The sequence below is a fragment of the Anolis sagrei genome, chromosome 3 (assembly GCF_037176765.1).
Source record: "Anolis sagrei isolate rAnoSag1 chromosome 3, rAnoSag1.mat, whole genome shotgun sequence".
Lineage (NCBI taxonomy): Eukaryota > Metazoa > Chordata > Lepidosauria > Squamata > Dactyloidae > Anolis > Anolis sagrei.
The window spans coordinates 221,434,769-221,458,330 of record NC_090023.1 but is presented as its reverse complement, the minus strand read 5'-3'; the positions used below and the strand labels follow the sequence as shown (position 1 = coordinate 221,458,330).

The following is a 23,562-nucleotide window of genomic DNA, read 5'->3' as shown; positions in this document are numbered from 1 at the left end:
CTGGAATTGCGCATTTAACTGGGCATATCTCCCCTTTTCACTGTTTCCTTTTGCTTTCCTCCTTTCTTGGGCTACTTCCAGTGTCTCAGCAGACAACCATTTTGCCTTCTTGGTTTTCTTTTTCTTTGGGACGTACTTTGTTGCCGCCTCCTGAACAATGTCCCGGACTTCTGTCCATAGTTCTTCTGGGACTCTGTTTACTAAATCTAGTCCTTCAAATCTGTTCTTCACTTCCACTGTATATTCGCTAGGAATGTTAGTGAGATCATATCTAACTGGTCTGTGTATTTTCCCTGATCTCTTTAGTTTTATTCTAAATTGGGCAATAAGAAGTTCGTGATCTGAGCTACAGTCAGCCCCAGGTCTTGTTTTCACCGACTGGATGGATGTCCGCCACCTTTGGCTGCAAAGGATGTAGTCAATCTGATTTCGGTGTTGACCATCTGGTGAGGTCCATGTATAAAGCCGTCTTTTAGGTTGTTGGAAGAGAGTATTCGTTATACACAGCGAGTTTTCCTGGCAGAATTCTATCAGCCTGCGTCCCGCTTCATTTTGTTTTCCCAGACCATGCTTGCCCGTGATCCCAGTTGTCATTTGACTTCCCACCTTGGCATTCCAGTCTCCTGTGATGAAAATAATGTCTCTTTTTGGTGTATTATCCAGTAGGTCCTGCAGATCCTCATAGAACTGATCTACTTCTGCTTCTTCAGCAGCTGTGGTTGGGGCGTATATTTGGATCACTGTGATGTTGAAAGGCTTTCCTTGCACTCGAATTGAGATCATTCTGTCATTTTTTGGGTTGTATCCAAGCACCGCTTTAGCAAATTTCTTATTAATTATGAAGGCTACTCCATTTCTTCGATGTTCCTCTTGTCCGCAGTAGTAGATCTGGTGGTCATCTGATGTGAAGTGGCCCATTCCAGTCCATTTCAGTTCGCTGACCCCCAGAATGTCTATCTTTAGTCTTGACATCTCACCAATAACAACATCCAATTTGCCCTGGCTCATAGATCTTACATTCCAGGTTCCTATGGTGTGTTGATCTTTAGAGCATCGGATTCGTCGTTCACCTCCAGTACCGTCGGCCGCTAGCCTTCCTTTCGGCTTTGAGCTAGCTGCGTCATCACAACTGGGGCTAGTTGAACTTATCCTCTGCTCCTCCCCAGTAGCATTTTGGCCATCTTCCGACCTGGGAGTCCCATCTTCCAATGGCATACCGACATATCTCTGGTTGTACTGGTCCATTTAGTTTTCTTGGCAAGGATACTGGAGTGGTTTGCCATTGCCTTCCCCAGGGATCACGCTTGGTCTGACCTCTCTGCCACAACCGTCCCGTCTTGGGTGGCCCTTCACGGTTTCGCTCATGACATCATTGAGGTGCTCAAGCTCCAGCGCCCCGACAAGGCGGCGATCCTTTGCTGGAGCAAGTCTACATAGGGACCACCAAACGCAGCATTGCCCAAACACGAATCAAGGAACATGAAAGGCACTGCAGACTACTCCAACCAGAGAAGTCAGCCATAGCAGAGCACCTGATGAACCAACCTGGACACAGCATATTATTTGAGAACACAGAAATGCTGGACCACTCTCACAACCACCATGTCAGACTACACAGAGACTCCACTGAAATCCACAAGCTTGTGGACAATTTCAACAGAAAGGAAGAAATCATGAAAATGAACAAAATCTGGCTACCAGTATTTAAAAAACTCTAAAATTACAACAGCAAAACAGCAGAGGGAAAACAATCAAAGACATCTAATCACCTCTCAACAAAAGATTGCTCCAGGCACTTCCAAGCCATTAAATGCTAATGAAGGTGGTCAGTTGAAACATTCACACCTAGCTCCAGCAGACAAAAGTCCCTTGTCCCACCCTGGTCTTTCCACAGATATATAAACCCATTTTCCTACTTCCAACAGACCTCACTACCTCTGAGGATGCTTGCCACAGATGCAGGCGAAACGTCAGGAGAAAATGCCTCTAGAACATGGCCATATAGCCCGGAAAACCTACAACAACCCATTATTATTATTATTATTATTATTATTATTATTATTATCAGATCATGTGGATTATTTGCTTTAATAATCTGGATTATATGGCAGTGTAGAAGGGGCCTGCGCCATGTTTCCTCCCACTGACTTACTGAAAAGTCTTTGAAGTTGCCCTCCAAGGCTACTCCATGCTTCAAGCAGGCAAACTTGGAGACGTGTCTGACTACACCCCATTGAAAATTACAGCAGTGCTGATATCCCTGGCGGAGCTTATCAGATTTCAGCAATGATGCCCTCACTTTGCATGTGACTACAGCCTGACACTTCTGCCGAATTTCCTGCTCACCATGAAACATACATTACACATTCAGAGTGTCTGCAGGCTCTTTTCACTACATTATTTGGGGGGGGGGGTATCTGGGTGCTACAGAGGGAGAGAAGAAATACGAACTCTCACAATGCCTGAAAAAGGACATTTCCACAGAAAAATCGACAAATATGGATACCCTAACAGAATTTCTGCTATGATCTATTGCTACACTACATTCAACCTGAATGAGTCAAGATGCTAACACTTCCTATCAAAACTATCCTGAAACAGACTTTACAACCTCTGAGGATGCCTGCCATAGATGTGGGAGAAATGTCAGGAGAGAAAGTTTCTGGAACATGGCCATACAACCTGGAAAACTCACAGCAACGTAGTGATTCTGGCCACGGAAGCCTTCAACAACATATCCTGAAACTATTCTGTCTAGTTCTTTGTAAAAGAGAGAAGAAAGGGAGGAGACATTTGAGTAGGTCATAAAACACTGTTTTCTGGAACCCTTGTAAGATACCATGTTAGATGACCCAGTACTCAAGTCTTGATCACACACTGACAACAAGCTTATCTGCAAACCCCTTCAGATACTGCAAAACTAAAGTATACCAGGTGATAATTTTTTTGGCTGTTCACAGTAAAAAATAAAGTGGTCTGGCAAATGAAGATTCCCATAAAGTAATTACTGACTAAGGTAAATATAGACAAAGCTGTGCTAGATTTACTGCATAATTCTGAATGATGATAAATGAGCACTCTGTTCAAGTTTAAAACAAGCTCTACTAATACCTTAATCTTAAATTCTAATTTCTTCTGGATGCTGATCATTTGTTCTGTACGGCTCATCTTTCTAACACCTTCATTACAGGCCTTCACCACCTAGAAGAGAAGGAGAAAGGAGATTATTTCAGAAATAGGTTTCCTTGTCCCCAGAGTTCTAATTTTGAGCTAAAACCTCAATTATGTGAAGGAAAGCATGTACACACCAGGGGGAGAAGGAGACACTCACACACAGAGGAAGGGAAGAAGGCTCCAACTATTAACAACAGATATGCTTCACAGGGCTTTGAAACCAGGAATGCCAAGTTTTCCTACTGGTTAGAAAGTGGATTTAGACAGAAGAAGCCATCAGTCAAAGACTGCTGTCTTCAGCCACTTTCTGAGCATATAGGAATTCGCCTTTCTTGAGCACAGGAAAGAATTGGGTGTTGAAAACCTTCCCCTCAGCTGTTTCCTTATCCCAATAATGTATACTTCTCAGAATATGGTCTTCTGTATGACATAAACCCGACTCTGTTTTCCATGGAATGATGAGTTTCCTGGATTATACTTGCTGCAAGATGTCATGGGTACATGCATGTTCTCTTATTGAAGAGCTGATAGAGCTGTACATGTATAAACAATGAGATGACATTGCATTTTCTTTGGGCCAACATAGACACGTTCTTAAGTCTGTTGCAGTTGCACATTGTGAGGTCAAAATGGGGCATCCCTACAATAAACAAGAAGGCGATAGAGCCTAGCATTTCTCTCAATGCTAGAAGACCCTTTGATGTTGCATAGAAATGTGGTTCCCAGCCTTTCTTTTTTTTAACCAGGGACCACTTGACCAGGAACCACTCTCCAACATTAGTATCAAAAGGGTTATGAATCAGTTTTTGGTCAACTTTAGTGTGCTGTTTCAGAACATTGCATTGGATACAGTTTCTGATACAGGACATATGCCATCCAGTAGTCACCATCTGCTCACCCACGGAAAACCATATTTGATCATCTAGAACTGATGTGGTCTATCCAATGCAATTTTCTGAATCATCACACCAAATAACCCCAGGAACAGGCCTAAAAGTGAAGACACCAAGGTGCCCCCACTTCCAGCTGCCACATGGAATCACTCCGCTCAGGGGGAGGGAGGAGGAGGAGAAGCAGCAGTCAGGAGGATTGTTGTTGCGCCTTTTGCGGGTAGCAAGCCTCTCCCTTCCCAACATTCCCATTGCCTCAGCACTTTAAGAGGGTTTCGCAAGACCAGTCGCTCTAGTTGCAACAGTGTAGTAACAGTGAGGCTGCGGACTCTATTTTAATTCTTGGGGGCCACTGGTGGTCCATGGACCAGAGATTGGGAACCACTGGCATAGCTGATAATCAGATTTCCCTAAATCATGTATTTTTGATTAAGTATGTAGACCTAATGCAGACCTTTAATTCTATGTGGATATGGAGGGATATAGGAGACAGGGCTTCTGCACTTTGTTGTCAGGGAATGCCAGTGTACATATTCTTCAAGTAATAGGCTGTTTCAGGCTAATGGTAAAATTATATTGCACTTTGGCTTAGTCCCCACCCCAAAGTGCACAAAGTACCAGATAGCACATATTTTCCAAAGTCTTCCAGAAAGGGAGCTGAAAATCAAGCTGAATCACTCATAATAAGCCTCTCATATACCATGTAGTTTTGGGTCAGAATAATAAATCTGCACTCCTGGATGAAACCTGACCTACTAATGGTCTGCTTCACGTGGTAGCTAATTAAACAACTGATCTCCATGGATTCTGTCACCTTCAAGTACTTGAAAGAAGCTTTTGCTCTCTGAAGTCTCAGGGAACTTTTTCTAAAAAATGCTTTTGTCCAAATGCCTTTATACCAGACAGTAAAAACAGTAGCTGCTTGATCCCACTATAATTGCTTTGGCTTCATCCTGAAGCTGCAGTTTGGCAAAATATATGGAATTCTGCACAAGGTTTGATTCCATCAGCAACCTACAATTTGCAGCATTCCACAAGGCAGAGCCATGGCTGTTGAAGTGGTATCAAAGTGCCATCCTTATGTATTGGGGATACAGCCAGTTAAACTTTAAATTCCTACTTAGTGTGCATCTACACTGTAGAATTAATGCAATTTGATGCCATTTTATCTCTTACGGTTCAATGCTATGGAATTACAGGAGCTGTCACTTTACAAGGTCTTTAGCTTTCTCTGCCTCACCTAACTACAGATCCCAGGATTCCATAGCATTGAGCAATGGCAATTAATTCTACAGTGTAGAGCCAGCCTTGGCAATGTCTGTTGTACATTAAATGAAATAGTCTGCTTTAATTAAAGAGAGAAATATTTAACTGTAAAATTATTTCAGCTACTTTCCTAACTTTTATTTCATTAAGATAGTTCATAATGCTATAGGAAAGCATGCAAAAACCCTAACTATCCTGCCAAAAATTGCACAGAAAAAACTTACTGTTTCCAGTTCCTTGTGAGCTTCAAGCGCAGTGATTTCTCGTTCAGATTTTTCTTCTACTTTTTTCAGGATATTCTATGCAAGAAGGAGAGAACAGTTACACTTTCTTCATACTGAGTAATGTTTTCGAGATATAACAGTTCTACCTAATAGTTAAGAACACATTAGGACATTTTAACTAGGGCTTTGGTCTCTTTTGGAATGACTAACGACTTAAATCAATAAATAGTTTTCTAAGATCTACAGAGACACTCGCTGGAACACCTCAACAAGTGAGAGTCCAAAAGTGGCAGGCTAAAATCCAGAACCTCAATCAATGGCTGATACCAAATGAGAGACTCCCTCCTGGGCACACAGAAAACTGGGCGACTTGGAAGGCACTGAACAGACTGCGCTCTGGCACCATGAGAAGCAGAGCCAACCTTAAGAAATGGGGTCACAAAGTGGAGTCCATGACATGCGAGTGTGCAGAAGAGCAAACCGCAGACCACCTATTACAATGCAACTGGAGCCTTGCCACATGCATAATGGAGGACCTTCTTATAGCAACACCAGAGGCACTCCAAGTGGCCAGCTACTGGTCCAAAGACATTTAATAGAATGCCAAGTTTGCAAACTTTGCATTTTTTGTTTTTGTTTTTAAATGCAATACAACTCTTTGGTTCTCTCCTGATATGATAAATAAATTTTAACTGGGGGATAGCTGTCAATTATCCTTTACAAATTGGCTCAAATTCCAGTTCAAACAGATATTGAGTAGGCATAAAAAAGAGAAGAGGACTGCAATACAGTGGGCCCTTGGTATCTGCTGAGTTTGGCTCCAAACTCCCCAATGGATACCAAAATATGTGGATCTTAAAGTCCCATTAATACAATGGTGAAGTATTTATTTATTTATTTACTATATTTATATCCCACCTTTCTCAACCCCGAAGGGGACTCAAGACTGTTTACAGATAGGCAACAATTTGATGCCTTAACAACAATATACAATTAAAATAAACATTTAAATTAAATTAAGATCAAAACTGAAATATATTAAAACATTTTTAAAACATTAGGATCACTATAAAACTATGCCATCTGCAATCATAATAATAATGTCATAGTAAAATGCCAAAACCTTTATTAAAGTTTGCTTTTGGGATTTCTTCAGGGGAGGAATACTTTCAAGCCATGGATGGTGGAATCCATGAATGGAGAATCAGTGGATATACTGAGAGCCAATTATATTACCTCTTTTGTCATTGCATTGCAGGCTGTTAAGTGATGCATTTCCACCACAAAAAAACAAACATTTCTCCATGAAGTGTTTGGTTTTGGCTCACTCAATTGTGGACATTTGAGGGCAGTGTTCAAGTAAGGGCTTGCCAGAAAAGTATGACCATATTGTTGTACCTGTACTAGCAGCTTCAGCCTAGTGATCCTCTGAAAAGGCAGAATCAAGAATGATGAGAAAGGTAAGCCTTTGCATTTTGGGTCCAGTTCCAACTGTGAGATCACCTCCCGGATTGCTGGCTTGTCCTGGCTGACAACAGAGACAGACAGAAGGTGGTGCTTGTTATTTCCTTGTGCTTTAAACCGCATGAGTAACTGATATGCTCAACGATTTATGCTTCTTTCATTCCTTGATGGCACTTCCCTCAGAAGTGGCATTTGGATTTGCTAAATTTTTGAGAATTGTGGAAAAATATTAGCACTGAGTGGGTCTTAGTTTAAGACTGGGTCTATTTATAGTAACAAGGAGCAGAAAAATAGGTTTGAAAGTGCAAGCCAGAGTAATGATTTCACATGTGTAGCACATACAGACTTAGCAGCATACCAGCAAATGCTGAATGCATGTGGGTGGGTGTGAATGGGGTGTATGCCCAAGTTGATGAGTCAGAGGCATAATTATATGCCTTTACACAGTTGGATTATTGTGGTAAGGTGAAATTCATGTAGTCACAGGAACAAGACCTTCCATGAAGTAACTGAACCAAGATAGACCTAGCTGGAAATGATAGGATGAATATCTCATCTGGCATAGGAGAGAGGTAGCTCAAACCACTGGAGATCTTCCAGTACTGTTGGAGGTCTTTTTGCTTGTATGAATCAAGTATTAATCAAAATCAGCACACAATCTTTTGTCTGTGATTTTTAAATTCCTCCCAGACATAGACAAAATGCTTTGATTGTGTGTTCCTGCATGGCAGGGGCATGGACTGGATGGCCTTGTGGTTTCCTCCAACTATGATACTATGAAAATGGGTACCCATGTGAAAGAATGTTCTGTTCATAACTAAAGTAAAATAAAAACTCAGAAATAAAAATATTAACAAATTATGGACAATATTAAATTATTATCATGCATTAGCATGAGAAAACTCAGGACAGAACCTGAGACCAGCTAAAGAATTGTCATAGAAAGCAATAGCTGTTGTGGAATTTTCCCAGTAAGACTCAGCTAAGCCACAAAATGGATTTTTCTGAGGCAGAGGATGGAGGTAATGAAACTGGCAATAGGAATATAAATTGACTATGTATCTGGGAACAGGAACATAACCATGCACTATATACATTTGATTACAGGTCAAACATCAAGGAAAATAATATGTCCTATGATGTCCTACTGATTATAGGTGGACTTGGACGTCTGTCATTCACAGGGTCACCATAACTTGAAGTTGATTTGATGGCAGCTAACAACAATGTGAGAACTACATGAAAATTTCCTCAAGCTTAAGGCAATTTTAATGTCCAGCCTTTATAATCACAGACTTCTAATAGATACTAACCAATTTATTGTCGAAGGCTTTCATAGCCGGAATCACTGGGTTGTTGTAGGTTTTTTCGGGCTGTATGACCATATTCTAGGAGCATTCTCTCCTGATGTTTCACCTGCATCTATGGCAGGCATCTTCAGAGTTTGTGAGGACCTCACAACCTCTGAGGATGCCTGCCATAGATGCAGGTTACATGTCAGGAGAGAATGCTTCTAGAACATGGCCATACAGCCCGAAAAACCTACAACAACCTACTAATCAATTATTTGTTATTACATACATGACAAGAAAACATTTATAGTATGACAAGGGAATTGTCTATCTTTGGGTGGAAAGGGATGGAATGGTAGGGAGGACACTAGAAACAGGATAGTGGCAGGCTCCTAGCATTCCTATTAAATACTGTTCAATCTAATTGCTCAGGATCACTTCACAAACCCCAAACTGAACTTTCAAAGGGTTGTTTTTTCTTTCTCTTTGTGTATTATGTAAGTTATAAAGTGAAAGGTAGAAATTACTACATCTTCACAATTAGTTTTCCCAGTTTAGCAGAACTCCCTTAGTTTAATAGCTTAAAACCCTACTCAACCTCTGAGATAAGATACGATGTTCAAAATAAGCATGAACAATAGAGGAAATATTGAGATCAGTGGAAATTTTCTGACATGTACAGAAATCTTTACTAGAGCTAAATGTTTCCTAACTTTTTTCTAAACATCTGAACTTTAATAGTTTTGCAGACTCGCATTTTCCATCTACATCAAAATATGCCCAAGAAATCCAAACAGCACTTGGAAATCTCATTTGTAAAGCCTACACATCTATGCCACTCACAAGCAGAAAACAACTATAATTAAATTAAAATTAGACAGCATGTACTAATAGATTGGCATTTTAATGCTTTTTGATGTTCTGAAAAAATGTTTTAAAAAGCTCCTTCACAAAAAGAAAATGTAGAAATCACTAATTGTACATCTCATGTATCCACCAAAGTATACTGAAATACCCCTGAACTACAGAAAGCTACAAAATACACATGGGAAACTGTAATAATGCCATACCACATTCCTTTTTATGGTGATGGTTTCATCCATAGCTTTCATCCAGCAGAATACATTATATATAACAGTTGGATATAATCTCCAAGTAGCAGTATTTGTAAAAGTGGTGCAGAGTCAGATTCTGTTTTTATGATGAAATAATTTATGTGATAGATTCTGATTTTATTTTAATTTAGATATTAAGATATAATTTGTTTTATATGTTTATTATTTCTGCTATTATGTATGTATTGGTTGTCGTACTCAGGCATTGAATGTTTGCCTTTTTGTGATTGGAATCTGCCCTGAGTCTCCGAGATAGGGTGGAAAACAAATAAAGATTATGATGATGATGATGATGATGATTATTATTATTATTATTATTCTACAGAACACACATATTGCTCTTGTTTTCTACCTTCAAGTCAACTCCGACTTACAACAACCTTATCATAGGGTTTTCTTAGCAAAATTTATTTAGGAGGTTAGCTATTGTTGTTGTTATCATTATGCCTTTCTCTACTTTCTCACGGTCCACGGCATGAGACTGTGGAGAAGAGCAAACCATGGGCCACTTACTACAATGCAGGATGAGGCCTGCCACATGCACAAAGGAGGACCTTCTTATAGCAACACCAGAGGCACTCCAAGTGGCCAGCTACTGTTCAAAGGACATTTAGTATAATGCCAAGTTTTTTAAAACGTTGTGTTTTTAAATACATTACAACTGTACCCTCAGTTCACTTCTGATATGATAAATAAATAATTATGCCTTCCTCTAATGCTGAGAGTGTGTGATTTGAAGGATTTCCATGGCTGAGCATGGATTTGAACCCTGTCCTACAGAGTCCTAGTAGAATAATCAAATTTCTACAGTTCATTGAACAAGACAGGCTAAAGAATATAAATAATCCTCAACTCATTCAATACCAGTCCTGAGCTTTCTGCCTAGTTGTCCATCTTTGCGAGTACGAAATAGCATTATCGCGTGAGCACCTACTTATGCTTTGAAGAGAAAACTCAATTCCGAGGAAACAATGGTGCAGAGAAACCTTCATATGTGCTTAAGCATTTGGCCCTTGCTAGCTATCTGCATGGTCTGCTGCAACTGAGTCTTTTAAAGAAATTATTACACTTACAGAAGTTGCTTGTAAGTTCTCTCCTGGTAAGTCTGGTTGGAGACGTAGGTGACATACACCGAGAAATTTTCAATATGACGATAAACTATGTCGCAGACATCTGAGATCACAATGTTCTCTTCCACCCGTTTCTCAAGATCCAAAAGGAATCTAAATAAGAAATACAGAAATAATTATTGTATTTAACTTATTTCAGGAGCTATAAATGAATCCATGGATATTTTGTGATAAGTTCAATTATTTTCATTCTCTCTGAATGGAAGAATCCTGGCTGGTAGATTATGCAATACCAGCAAGAGATATCTGACTTTGGACTGGCTGTTAAGAATGAGACATACTAGTAACTAAGGGACAATGAGAAACTTATTCAGAATGACAGCCTACTAAGCGGAAAGGTCAGCATTCTTGTATGTATAGACAAGTCATGATGAATCCTTTATTGTTTTTCTACTTCCTTCCCGTGGAGGTATGTGACTAGAAACCTCTGATTTCTACTTTGAAACTTAGCTAAATGTCTCTGATTTCCAGGAATGAAGACAGCTGTTTAGGTGTAGGAGGGATGCTAGTCATATACTCACCTCCATGAAAAAGCAGCATATGTACAGATTAGAAATAGAATATGCATGCAGATATATATGTGTGTGTGCCAGCAACTGTACTATGTCATGACACCAATAACAAAAAGGTCAATGAAAGTTGTTGGGTTTTTTTTTAAACCCTATGCCTTGTTTTCTACTTTAGGTTTACTTCAGTTCAGTATTGGTCTAAAATTAATTTTGTAATAAGAACATACAAAGATTATAGCAACTGCCTACTTAGGACAGCATCCGTTCACACAGTGGCCAGGCAAACAATTTTAGGAAGCCTACATGCAGGACATGAGTGCAATGCCCCTTTCCACCAATGTTAATCAGCAATCTTTTTCTAAATACTGGTTGCCATCACTATATGTTATGATACCCTCTAAAAATGATGCCGCTTAAAGAAATATTTCCTTTTGTCTGTTCTGAATTTCTGATCATGAATAAAATATTGATTTAACTTTTTTTCCCTACCTTTTACCCTGTGTTTTATCCCACTGCATTATTTGCTTTTATTGTTTGTATTTTATTTGAATTATTATCTACTGTATGTATTTTGTTTTGTTTATTGCATTTGCCGGGCTTGGCCTCAAGTTTGCTGCACCAAGTCCCTGAGGGGAGATGCTGGCGGGGTATAAATAAAGTTTAATAATAATAATAATAATAATAATAACAACATACTGTATACTGAAAACCTGTTATTTATTAGGGGCTGGGCTTTAGCACAGCAGGTTAACTGTCAGCTGCAGTAAATTTTGCCAATCGAAAGGTTGACAATTTGAAGCCCAGGTCGAGGTGAGCTCCTGGCCTTCAGCCCACCTAGCAGTTCGTAAACAGCATATGAGTAGATAAATAGGTACTGCTTTAAAGTAGATAAATAGGTACTGCTTTAAAGTGGAGAGGTATTTAAGGCACCCATAAGGAAATGCCAGAAAAATGCAGATTCGATCAAGGAGGAAGTTTACAAACAAAGCTCTTTGCCAGGGAAGATGGAGCGACAGCACACCCACCCCCATGGCCAGAACTGAACACAACCTCCAAGATGCTGAAAATGGGGAAAGCCTATCTATATCTATATCCATACCTCTATCTATGTACAGTTGTCTGCCTTGTCAGTGTATAACAGCATTTAATGTTTGCCATGTATGTGTTCTGTGAGCCACTCACAGTCCCCTTTGGGGTGAGAAGGGCAGAATATAAATACTGTAAATAAATAAAATATTAATGTATAATCTGAAAGTGTGTGAGAATAAATCTTTTTTGTGCCACCTTGGAAAGGGGTAAATTTTGTATAAAATTTGTCAGGTAAAATGGCAACAGAACTCTGGAAAATACTAGGGCTGTTAGAGCAAATACATAACAAGTCTCTTGTTTCTTTAACGGCTATGTAGAGAGGCAACTTCAACAAATGTTGTTTGTCGTACACTGTTAAAGGGACAGGCTCTCCTTTCATTCAGTTCCTTTGGGGAAAAACTCATCCGCACTACAGTGGTTATATTAAGAACTGCATGTTCTCCTTTCCCCTTACTTCCTTGGGCCTCTGTCTACTAACCAAATTGCCACAACATAGAGAATATTGTTTTTTGAAAGAAGTGAATAGGAGAGACAATATTATAACATTTTTGGACTACTATTCTGAGTCAGCCAACAACTTGGCCCAAGGTCCATGTTGGTTACGAGATCCTGAGTTCAAAAAAGTAACTTTTCCTTACTAATCACAACTCAGAGCTAGGCATCTGTATATATCTTTTTATATCCTGACCAGCCGTCCCCTGCCACGCATTGCTGTGGCCCAGTCTGTGTATATGTTTTGTGTGTGTATATGTGTGTATATATGTGTATATGTGTGTTTACATATATATATATATATATATATACATGGGTTTGCCATGCATTGTAATTTTTGTTTTTTGGCCATTTAAGTCTCTTCTGCTGTGTTTTTCAGTGTTTTTATGAGTGATGGTCACTTGTTGGCCTGATAGGTGAATTGTGTCCAAATTTGGTGACAATTTGTCCAGTGGTTTTTGAGTTATGTTAATCCCACAAACTAACATTACATTTTTATTTATATAGATGTGCATTCTAGAGGAGGAGTAAATCCTCCTTCTGAACCAGAACCTCAAGCAAAACTGGAGCAGTAACTAGAAATAGACAAGTCTGCATAATTGTAACATTAGATTAAACATAGTGGTCGTTGCGGCTGCAAAGATAAAATAAAAGTGAGAGGGCTCCTGTAACTTTAACAGTTGTGTAGAAGAGGGAATTTCTAGACAATTACTGTTTTTATACAACAATTAATAGCTCTGTCCTTTATATCACCAGGCAAATTTTTCCAGTTAGGATACATTATACTAAATAATATATTTAAAATGGCAAACCTACTGACCAAAGTAGGTTTGCCATTCTTTTACCTAACATATGCGTTCTCACAATGGCTTCTACCTGGTTGGAAGGGGGTGTGGTGGTGGTATTCAATTGCTTCAGATGTAAATGAAGATTTCCTGTGAATAAGACATATGGCAGTGGTTCTCAACCTGTGGGTCCCCAGATGTTTTGGCCTTTGGCTGGTAAACTGGTAGGGATCTCTGGGAGTTGTAGGCCAAAACATCTGGGGACCCACAGGTTGAGAACCACTGCCATAATTACTATACTGAAACAGTATAGTAATTATGGATAGCAGTGGATCTCTTTATGATATCAAAGGTGGAACAATAAAATAACACACAGTCATCTAGAAAAGTTAAAAACATTAATGCATTGTGACAGACAGGGGGGAAGAAAGAAAGGATGGGAAATTTCCTATTTCTAATAGTCATTAAAAGATTTACCGTTCACTGACTGCCATAACATCCATGACATTGGAAAACAGGATGTGAGCCTCTGAGGGATGTAGAATCTTTTTCAATCGCTCATTTTCCATGAAATGATATATCAGCAAATTCAGGCTCTTGTAGTATGATGCTTCTGAAGTGACCAGTTCGAACATGGCCTGCAGGAGAATTTGGAAACAGTACATGAAGGATGCATGATACGATAAGTAAACTCCTTGTTTGCTACTTAGCTTCTGCATTCATGACAGTGTAAACATTTACAAAGCTCAGTAGAATTCCTGCACAACTACTGTAGGATTCTTAGGGCCCTTCCACGCGGCCCTATATCCCAGAATATCAAGGCAGAAAATCCCACAATATCCGTTTTGAACTGGGATTTTCTGTCTTGATATTCTACAATATAGGGCTGTGTGGAAGGGCCCTTAGATTGAACAGGTCTACTCTATATGGACCAAAATAAATGACAATACATACAATAGGCTACATTGCATAACAACTGTAAAAAAAGATTGATAGAATGAATTACACACACTAGGTGCAAAATGCAGATTTTAGAAATTGCCACTGTGTGCAGGCCTGAATTTTTTTTTTGGAAGTAATAAGGGGGAAAATTAGATAGGCTAAGCCTCTTGGGGCTGCAAATAGGTTTTTAGTATCTCACTTTCCAAGTAGGGTATAATTAATAATTAATTAGGCTTGTTGTTGTTTTTGTTTCAGACTCAGAGTGACCCTAAGGCGACAGTTTTCTTGTCAAGATTTGTTCAAAGGGGATTTGCCTTTGTCTTCCTCTGAAACTGAGAGTGTGACTTGCCTAAAGTCACCCACTGACCAAGTTTCAAACCACAACACCACACTTTCTGAACTCCTTGCCTTTTTTCCTGACACAACTTTCTTTCTCACTTAAGTTTTCTTTCTTCCCTCTGTTTCCTACCTACTTTTCTTTCTTCCTTTTCTCCCTCCTTCCCTCTCATTTTCCTTCCTTCCTTCTTCTTTCTTTCCTCCTTCCTTCCTTCTTTTTCCTATCTCCCTTTATTTAGTTATCCCTTTATTTTTCCCTTCTTCCTCCCTCCCTCCCTCCCTTTCTTCCTTTTCTCCTCCTTCCCTCCCTCCTTCCCTTCCTTCCATCCTTCCTTTTTCTCTCTTCCTCAAGGGAAAGCCATGAGCGAGCAAGTGCTTGGTGGGGCACACCAACAGCTTGTGTAGTATGTATATTGTGCAGACCTGCCTTAATGCAACTGTCACACTTCTGTGTAACCACCACTGCAACTGTGTATCTCCTCTGTAGCTGCCACAAGGCACAGTTACAACTATAGTAGACAAAGTCAAACAATTGAAAGAACACCTCCAAAGCATCTTACTTAACTGTTGATCCCCAAAAATGTTCTCCAAAGTTATTATTTTTCTGACTCTACAAATATTATTATGGCCATGGAATATGACTCTCATAACTCTGCAGTGCCATTTGATATCATGCCACTGTTTACACTGTGAATTACACCACAGTTTAACTTCTGATGACTTCATTTGGAAAAGGAAAGCGAGTGAGAACACTGTTCTAGAAGTGAAAAAGAAATCTCTGTGAGGTAAGCGGTGCAAAAGGGAGACAGGATAAACATCCAGGCTCAGTGTTTTTGCCAGATTTCAATTATCAATGATCCACATAAAACATATTATTCCCTAACTCCCTGGTGTGATGGAATAGTACATGATCTGTACAGAACAGCCGGAACATAGCAATAAACACAATGTGGCAGTAAAGATTCCTAAGGGGAAAATACAAATCCAGTGACAAGTAAGCAGTACTTCCTCACGTCTGAATGTTTTCCCCAGTGTTAGTGTCTTTTTAAAGAAGGCATTTGTCATCAAAACTAAAGTATATCAAAAGGTGGCTTTTGTTCAACATTTCAAATGATATGGTTAGAAATGTTGCCAAGGACAACAAAATATTTGCAGACCTCAATTTCAATTCAATACTACAGTTACGAGCATTCAGTACTGAGGTGAAGCATGGCAGTACCTCTCCCTACACACACACAACATACATCCATGTAATTTATTTTTAATGTGTTTAGAAGAAAGTGAATATTAATTGGAGCAGGGAGGTGTTCCTCTTGTTAGGCTCACAGGACGTTGCTCCCTTGACACCATCCCATTAAGCATAGTTGACAGTTTCGTAATATAAAGAAATGCCTCTTTCTGTGGCAGCCTTGGCAGGGGGAGCTCATCTTCTTTGGATATTCTTGTTAGGAGATTATGTATAGCAGTGATGTAAAGTACGTTCATTGTGTTTGCAGTTGGAATTTTATGTTGTTATGGTTTTTATGCTTATGTATTGTTTATTTTATGTGTGGCACTCTTGAGTTTTTTTGTGAGAAGTCCCTTTGGGAGGTGGTGGCGGGGGATAAATAAAGATGATGATGATGATCATCATCATCATCATCATTGGGCTTCTTAAACTTTTCCATTTGTAACCCCTTTCAGCCCAAGATATGTTTATGTGATCCTAGGTACAGAAAATAGGTATAAAAACCAAACACTTAGGGCCCTTCCATACAGCTGCATAAAATCCACACTGAACTGGATTAAATGACAGTGTGGACTGAGATAATCCAGTTGAAAGCAGATATTGTAGATTATCTGCCTTGATATTCTGGGTTACATGACTGTGGGGAAGGTCCCTTACTGATAACAAATTAGCATTTGCAAGCCTTGCTAAACAGCCCGATCTTCCTTTTTATGAAGTACAGCTGAAGCATCTTTTGCAGAGTCCACTGTAAACACTGCACAACAGATTTGTGTAAATGTCTAACTACTTCATTACACTAGAGAATGAATCCACTTTCAATCTGGTTTCTGCCTCTTGCAAAATTTTGGGGTTTGTAGTTTTGGGAGGCTGTTAAAGGCTCTTCCCTAAACTACAAACTCCGGAATTCTGCAGGAGGCAGGAACCAGATTTAAAGTGGATTCATTCTCTAGTGTGATGAGGTCCTTAGAAAACAGACACTAGGTGATGTTCAGAAACCTTTTACTGTTTTTCGGGACCCCAACACTGAGCTAAAGATACTCCATTTCCCCGCAAGGGAAGCTGGAGCCGACAGATGGGAGCTCATCCCATATTGCGGATTTGAACCACCAACCTTCAGGTCAGCAGTTCAGCCACCACAAGGGTTTGACCCATTGCGCCACTGTGGCTTTTCTTCCATGTTGCCACAGTACAAGAACCTGAGTAATGTCTCCTCTGGCTTGTTCTTCTATTTTCAGCATCATTAAAATACACTCCAAATAGCAAAGGAAGGTTCTTGGTGATTCATATTTTTCTGTGCTTGAAACTCAAACAGATATCTAGATAAATAAAGCTATCCAACAGTAATACATTCATTTTTCTCATTATTTCATTACTGTTTTTCTCCTTCCTTACTTTTCCTGGTGGTCAAAAATATGCAGTTACTGTATTTTCAGGTAACCAGAATTTCAAATTCTGTCTTTTAAAAGTAAAAAACGACAATCCTTCTTTTCTCCCTGTCTTTCTCCTAAACGAAGTCTGATCAGATCAAATATATTTTCCTACACATTGTGTGTTTACACTTTCAACCCCACTTTTGATTTGTGCACAATGGATTCCAATGTAGCAAGTGGTAGCAACCTTGACTGTGTTTTTAAGAGAACTCAAAATTGGCAAGCCGCGTGTTATTTATGCAGATATTTGGCATAATCTCTTTCCTTCCATTATCATTTCAATATCCTTTAGTATGAAGACTCTTAAAAGCAGAATGTACACTAAGAAGTGCCTTTTATATGAACAGTGCAGCTTATTCCCAAGTATGGTTTGGATATTTTGCAGGCAATGTTTATTATTCCTGGAAGGGCTCAGTGTCAGCCACTGTTTTAACATTTCTTAGAGTTTGATAACTTAGTATAAATGTATAAATATGTGAGGGGAAGTCATAGGGAGGAGGGAGCAGGCTTGTTTTCCGCTGCCCTGGAGACTAGGCCACGGAAAAATGGCTTCAAACTAGAGGAAAGGAGATTCCACATGAACATGAGAAAGAACTTCCTAATGATGAGAGCTGTTCAGCATTGGAACTCTCTGCCCCAGAGTGTGGTGGAGGTTCCTTCTTTGGAGGCTTTTAAACAGAGACTGGATGGCCATCTGTCAGGGCTGCTTTGAATGCAATTTTCCTGCTTCTTGGCATGGGGTTGGATTGGAAGGGCCATGAGGTCATTTCCAACTCTATGGTTCAATGGTTCTAGTACACTTCTGAATAATAATGCTAGAGAAGGAGGAATACATTTTGTGCCCCCAGGACTCCCACAAGGATAATAAAATATCTTATGTTTAATTTCTTAATAATGCCTGTAAATGGAAAAATATCATACACAACATGACAATATCACCTGAAATGTGATTCCTGTGTCATCTCCCTTTTAAAATTATCATGGAACATTTTGTATTTTTAATAATATTAATAATATTTATTTTACAGACACAAAAACACAGTATGTCACAGCAAATGAGATATATATGCTGGATTTCGTATCACAAAATCACAAGTCGAACAATTCCCAAGCATCTAGGACTATGTGATGCAATAATAATAATAATAATAATAATTATTATTATTATTAATTATTTTATAAATATTCAAGACTTAGTTTTGAATATTCACACATATTTCTTTTGAAACAATAATCTGTTACTTCTGATGCTTTTGAACTGTGGTGTTGGAGGAAAATTCTGAGAGTGCCTTGGACCACCAGAAGATCCAACCAGTCCATACTTCAGGAAATAAAGTCTGACTGCTCATTGGAGGGAAGGATATTAGAGGCAAAGATGAAACACTTTGGCCACATCATGAGAAGGCAGGAAAGCTTAGAGAAGACAATTATGCTGGGGAAAATGGAAGGAAAAAGGAAGAGGGGTGACCAAGGGCACAATGTATGGATGGCATCCTTGAAATGACTGGATTGACCTTGAAGGAGCTGGGGGTGGTGACGGCCGACAGGGAGCTCTGGCGTGGGCTCGTCCATGAGGTCACGAAGAGTTGAAAATGAATGAACAAATGAACAAGCATATTTTTTTGAAATAATAATCTGTTACGTCTAAGTGGGTTCAGAATTTATCTGTTCACTGCTGTTTAATTCTGAATAACCACCATCACCACCAACAACAACAACAACATTTTTGTACCCCGCCTCCATCTCCCTGAAGGCTCTCGGGGAGGCTTACATCAGGGCAAGCCTCATCAACATAGTTAAAATATCAAACATAGTTAAAATAGACAATGAATGGTTATAATTTCTTCATTCTGAATGGCTATACACTAAATTGTAAAAAAAAAGATTTAAACAGTAGCTCAAACCATAAACAAGCATAAGGCACAATATAATTTAAATTAGGGCATAATTCAGATCAATCTGCTCTAGTTAGAATCTTCAGTCAGAGCGAAAAACATCCACTATGCTTAATTCCTTAATAGCTGCTTTTCAAAGCTTCCAGTTTTAGAACTTCAAACATCTGTAGACTGAGCAATGCCAGACAGAAAATTATTCACAAAATGACAGTACAAAGTGTATATGAGAAACATCTCATCTTTTCTGAGCATCAGTACTAGATCTAGAGGCATTATGTTACCCCTACAACTCATTAGGTATTTTTACTTTTTATAATTATTTGGTCCTTGAGAGAAACATGGAGTTGATGTGCACATTAAGGATGCAGTCTTATGCAGACCTACCTGGAAGTAAGTCTCTATACACATTATATAAATTCTTTCTGATTAGAAATTGATAAGATTACATTGATAATATTACCTTGCCCAGCCCTTTGAAAATTTAGATCAAGATACACAATTTGCATCTTTCTGGATCCTCTGAAACTATCCCACTTCCACAACTGAACAAATATGCTTTCTAACATGTTGCCTTAATATCACCCTGTACTGAAGAAGTGAGTTGACATTCATGAAAACTCATGTTAAAAGAGTTTTAACATCACAGTTAGTGGGTTATTGTGAGTTTTCCAGGCTATCTGGCCATTTTCCAGAAGCATTCTCTCCTGATGTTTCACCCACATCTATGGCAGTCATCCTCAGAGGTTGTGAGGTCTGCTGGAAACTAGGCAAGGGGGTCTTATATATCTGTGGAAGCAGACAAACTTTGAAGCTGCAAGGCTATTCAGTGCTGATCAAGTTGGCCAATTGCAACATTCACACTTGACTCAAGCAAACAAGTTTTGAAGCTGCAAGGCTATTCAGTGCTAATCAAGGTGGCCAATTGAAACATTCACACTTGACTTAAATAGACAAGAATTCTTTCTCCCACCCTGGACAGCATTCCACAGATATATAAACCCCACTTGTCTAGTTTCCTACAGACCTCACAACCTCTGAGGATGCCTGATATAGATGTGGGCAAAACGTCAAGACAGAATGCTTCTGGAGCATGGCCATACAGCCCAGAAAACTCACAGCAAACCAGTAATTCCAGCCATGAAAGCCTTCAACAACCCACACACACACAAAATCAGTTAGTCTTAAAGTTCCTTTTTTCTCTCCCTCTCTATTCTTCCATTTTATACTACCAACCACAGAGACACCTGGATCACATTAATTAACTATATTAATTCTATACCTTACAGAATCATGGGTATGCAAAGGGATATCATCTCTTTCCCCTAATATTTTACTTTTTTGGATAATATATACAGTTAGGAAAAATCTCACAATTTATGCAGTTATACCTGACAAAATACAATGTATAATGATTATCTTATGTTGTTTATTTCTAGGCCTGAATCTTCTTTACCAGAGTTGATAAAATTACTTAAGAGCTTTGGGGCTCTTCTGGACTATTCTGTGTATTGGTCTAAAAAGCCTGTTGGGGATAATACTTCATCTTGATTGTTTGCCAGTCGGCACTTCCCTTGATATCCAGAACCTATTAGGCATTTGGGCATATTGGTGTCTTAGGATATTGCTCTAAAGATTAAAATGAATTTGTCTACATTGCTTGCTGAATTATGTCTGTGAGGCAGACATAATTAGATTAAATATTTGGGGTTAGGTAAATATAGTTAAGATGAGCATTTAACGATGGACATTGCATGTTCTTTAACACATCTCATATATTTCTTAGGTTTACTTTCAGAAAATCAGTACTGTTCTTAATGAATTTAGATGGAGATGTTCACTTACTGCATTTTTTACTCCAAAGGATGTAACTACGGGCAGTTCTCAAGTTACAAACAAGATAGGTTATGTGTTGTCGAAGGCTTTCATAGTCGTAATCACTGGCTTGCTGTGATTTTTCTGGGCTGTTTGGCCATTTGTAGAAGCATTCTCTCCTGATGTTTCACCCACATCTATGGCAGGCATCTTCAGATGCTGTGAGGTCTCACAACCTCTGAGGATGCCTGCCATAGATGTGGGTGAAACATCAGGAGAGAATACTTCTGGAACATGGCCATACAGCCCAGAAAAATCACAGGAACCAAGATAGGTTATGTAGGTTTTATTCTTAAGTTGAATCTGTATGTAAGTTGGGACACATACATTTTTAAGTGTAACCCCAGTCTCTCTCTCTCTCTCTCTCTCTCTCTCTCTCTCTATCATCTATCTGTCTATCAGCTTTGGATAGCACAGGGAAGGGTTAACATCCCTGTGGTGTTTGTTATGTAGTCTGTGCCCCTGTTCAAAAGATTTCACCTCATTTCTGTCCCTGTGAGAATTGAATTGTGAAAAATTTGGCTTGTTGTGGAAACACAAATTGGCAGTAAAGCTACAGTGGAGACACCTTTTCCCCATGAGAACTTTTTCCTAAGCGAATTTCCCTTTTGAGAGGTAGATTTCCATCACTTTCTGCTGTCTCACCCTCATTTGTGATTATGAGTTGTTTATAAGTCAGATGTTTGTAATTGCCTGCATTTCCAAAAGGTAGATTTAAGATGTAAATTTATATCCTGAGGTACATCTCATGACTCATACAATTAACTGGCAAACTCAAAACACTGTTTCTTGAGGCAATCTTGGAATCAACTCACTTGATACCTCCTTTTGGATGATGATTATCTTAGGTCCTGATCATTTAAGGGAAAAAGGGATCCCCTATGATCTCTGCAAAGACAGAGACATGTTTGAAGAATGACGAATGACATTTGTCTGCATCGCAAGGCTAACTTACACTACTCCCTACCATCCTGAGCAAAATTAGTGCAACAGTAATGGCTGACACAACAGGGCTGGTATAAGTGACAGTCTCTCAACTACAACCACAACCTCACCCATGCAAGATAGATTTAGTAATCTGGGAGCATATCAGAATTCACATTGGCAGGATAAACATTTTAACTTTTGTAAATTCAGGTGGAAAAGTGACATGGGTACATTTAATGACATGTGAATTAGAAAGAGTGTGTAACTCCTGTCTTTGCTGCTATCTTTTGCTTTTAGGTACATACATTTCTGACCAATTTGACCAATCTACCCACACTAAAATGGCTGGAAGAAACATTAACATTAACAACCTTAGATATGCAGATGATACCACTTTGGTAGATATGCAGATGATAACACTTTGATAGCTGAAGGGAGCTGAGGAGCATTCTAATCAAGGTGAAAGAAGAAAGTGCAAAAGCTGGGTTGCAGTTAAACATAAAAAAACCAAGATTCTGGCAACCAGACTGATTGATAACTGGCAAATAGAGGGAGAAAACGTGGAGGCCGTGACAGACTTTATATTTCTAGGTGCAAAGATTAGTGCAGATGAAGACTGCAGCCAGGAAATCAGAAGATGTTTACTACTTGGGAGGAGAGCAATGACCAATTTTGATAAAATAGTGAAGAGTAGAGACATCACAGTGGCAACAAAGATCCACATAGTTAAAGCAATGGAATTCCCTGTAGAAACCTATGGATGTGAGAGCTGGACCATAAGGAAGGCTGAGCGAAGGAAGATAGATGCTTTTGAACTATGGTGTTGGAGGAAAATTCTGAGAGTGCCTTGGACTGCGATCCAACCAGTCCATACTTCAGGAAATAAAGTCCGACTGCTCATTGGAGGGAAGGATATTAGCGGCAAAGATGAAGTACTTTGGCCACATCATGTGAAGACAGAAAAGCTTAGAGAAGACAATTATGCTGGGGAAAATGGAATGGAAAAGGAAGAGGGGCTGATCAAGGGCAAGATGGATGGATGGCATCCTTAAAATGACTGCTTGATTCTGAAGGAGGTGGGAGTGGTGACGGCCGACAGGGAGCTCTGGCGTGGGCTGGTCCATGAGGTCATGAAGAGTCGGAAGCGAATGAATGAATAAACAGCAACAACGCCCACACTAAAATCTAGATTTTTGAAATAGGGTATAAGGGGGCAGCATGGTGAAGTGATTGGGGCACTCTGCTATGGCTCTGGAGATGAGGGTTTAAATCCCCATTTGGCCATGGAAACTCACTAAATGACATTGGGCAAGTCACATTTCTTCATCTTCAGAGAAAGGCAAAGGCAGCCCCTCTCTGAACAAATCTTGCTGAGAAGATCCTGTGATAGGTTGCCTTAGGGTTGCCATAAGTTAAAGATGACTCAAAGACACACAACAACAACACCTGAAGAGGCTGTACAACAGTTTGAGATTTCCTGTTTTCCATTTATGAAAACTTGG

At 39.4% G+C, this 23,562-nt stretch overlaps 1 protein-coding gene across 2 annotated transcripts in view; it reads right to left on the bottom strand.

The window, feature by feature from the left end:
• Positions 1 to 23,562, bottom strand: part of NGEF (neuronal guanine nucleotide exchange factor) — a 113,197-nt gene that overhangs the window by 17,102 nt on the left and 72,533 nt on the right. For both annotated transcript variants that reach the window (XM_060768110.2, XM_060768111.2), the window contains 5 exons: positions 13,908 to 14,068; positions 10,499 to 10,648; positions 6,953 to 7,082; positions 5,555 to 5,629; positions 3,112 to 3,201 (listed from right to left, as the gene is read on the bottom strand). In XM_060768110.2, the coding sequence (XP_060624093.2) occupies positions 3,112 to 3,201; positions 5,555 to 5,629; positions 6,953 to 7,082; positions 10,499 to 10,648; positions 13,908 to 14,068 (606 nt within the window). The remainder of the gene's footprint in view (positions 1 to 3,111; positions 3,202 to 5,554; positions 5,630 to 6,952; positions 7,083 to 10,498; positions 10,649 to 13,907; positions 14,069 to 23,562) is intronic.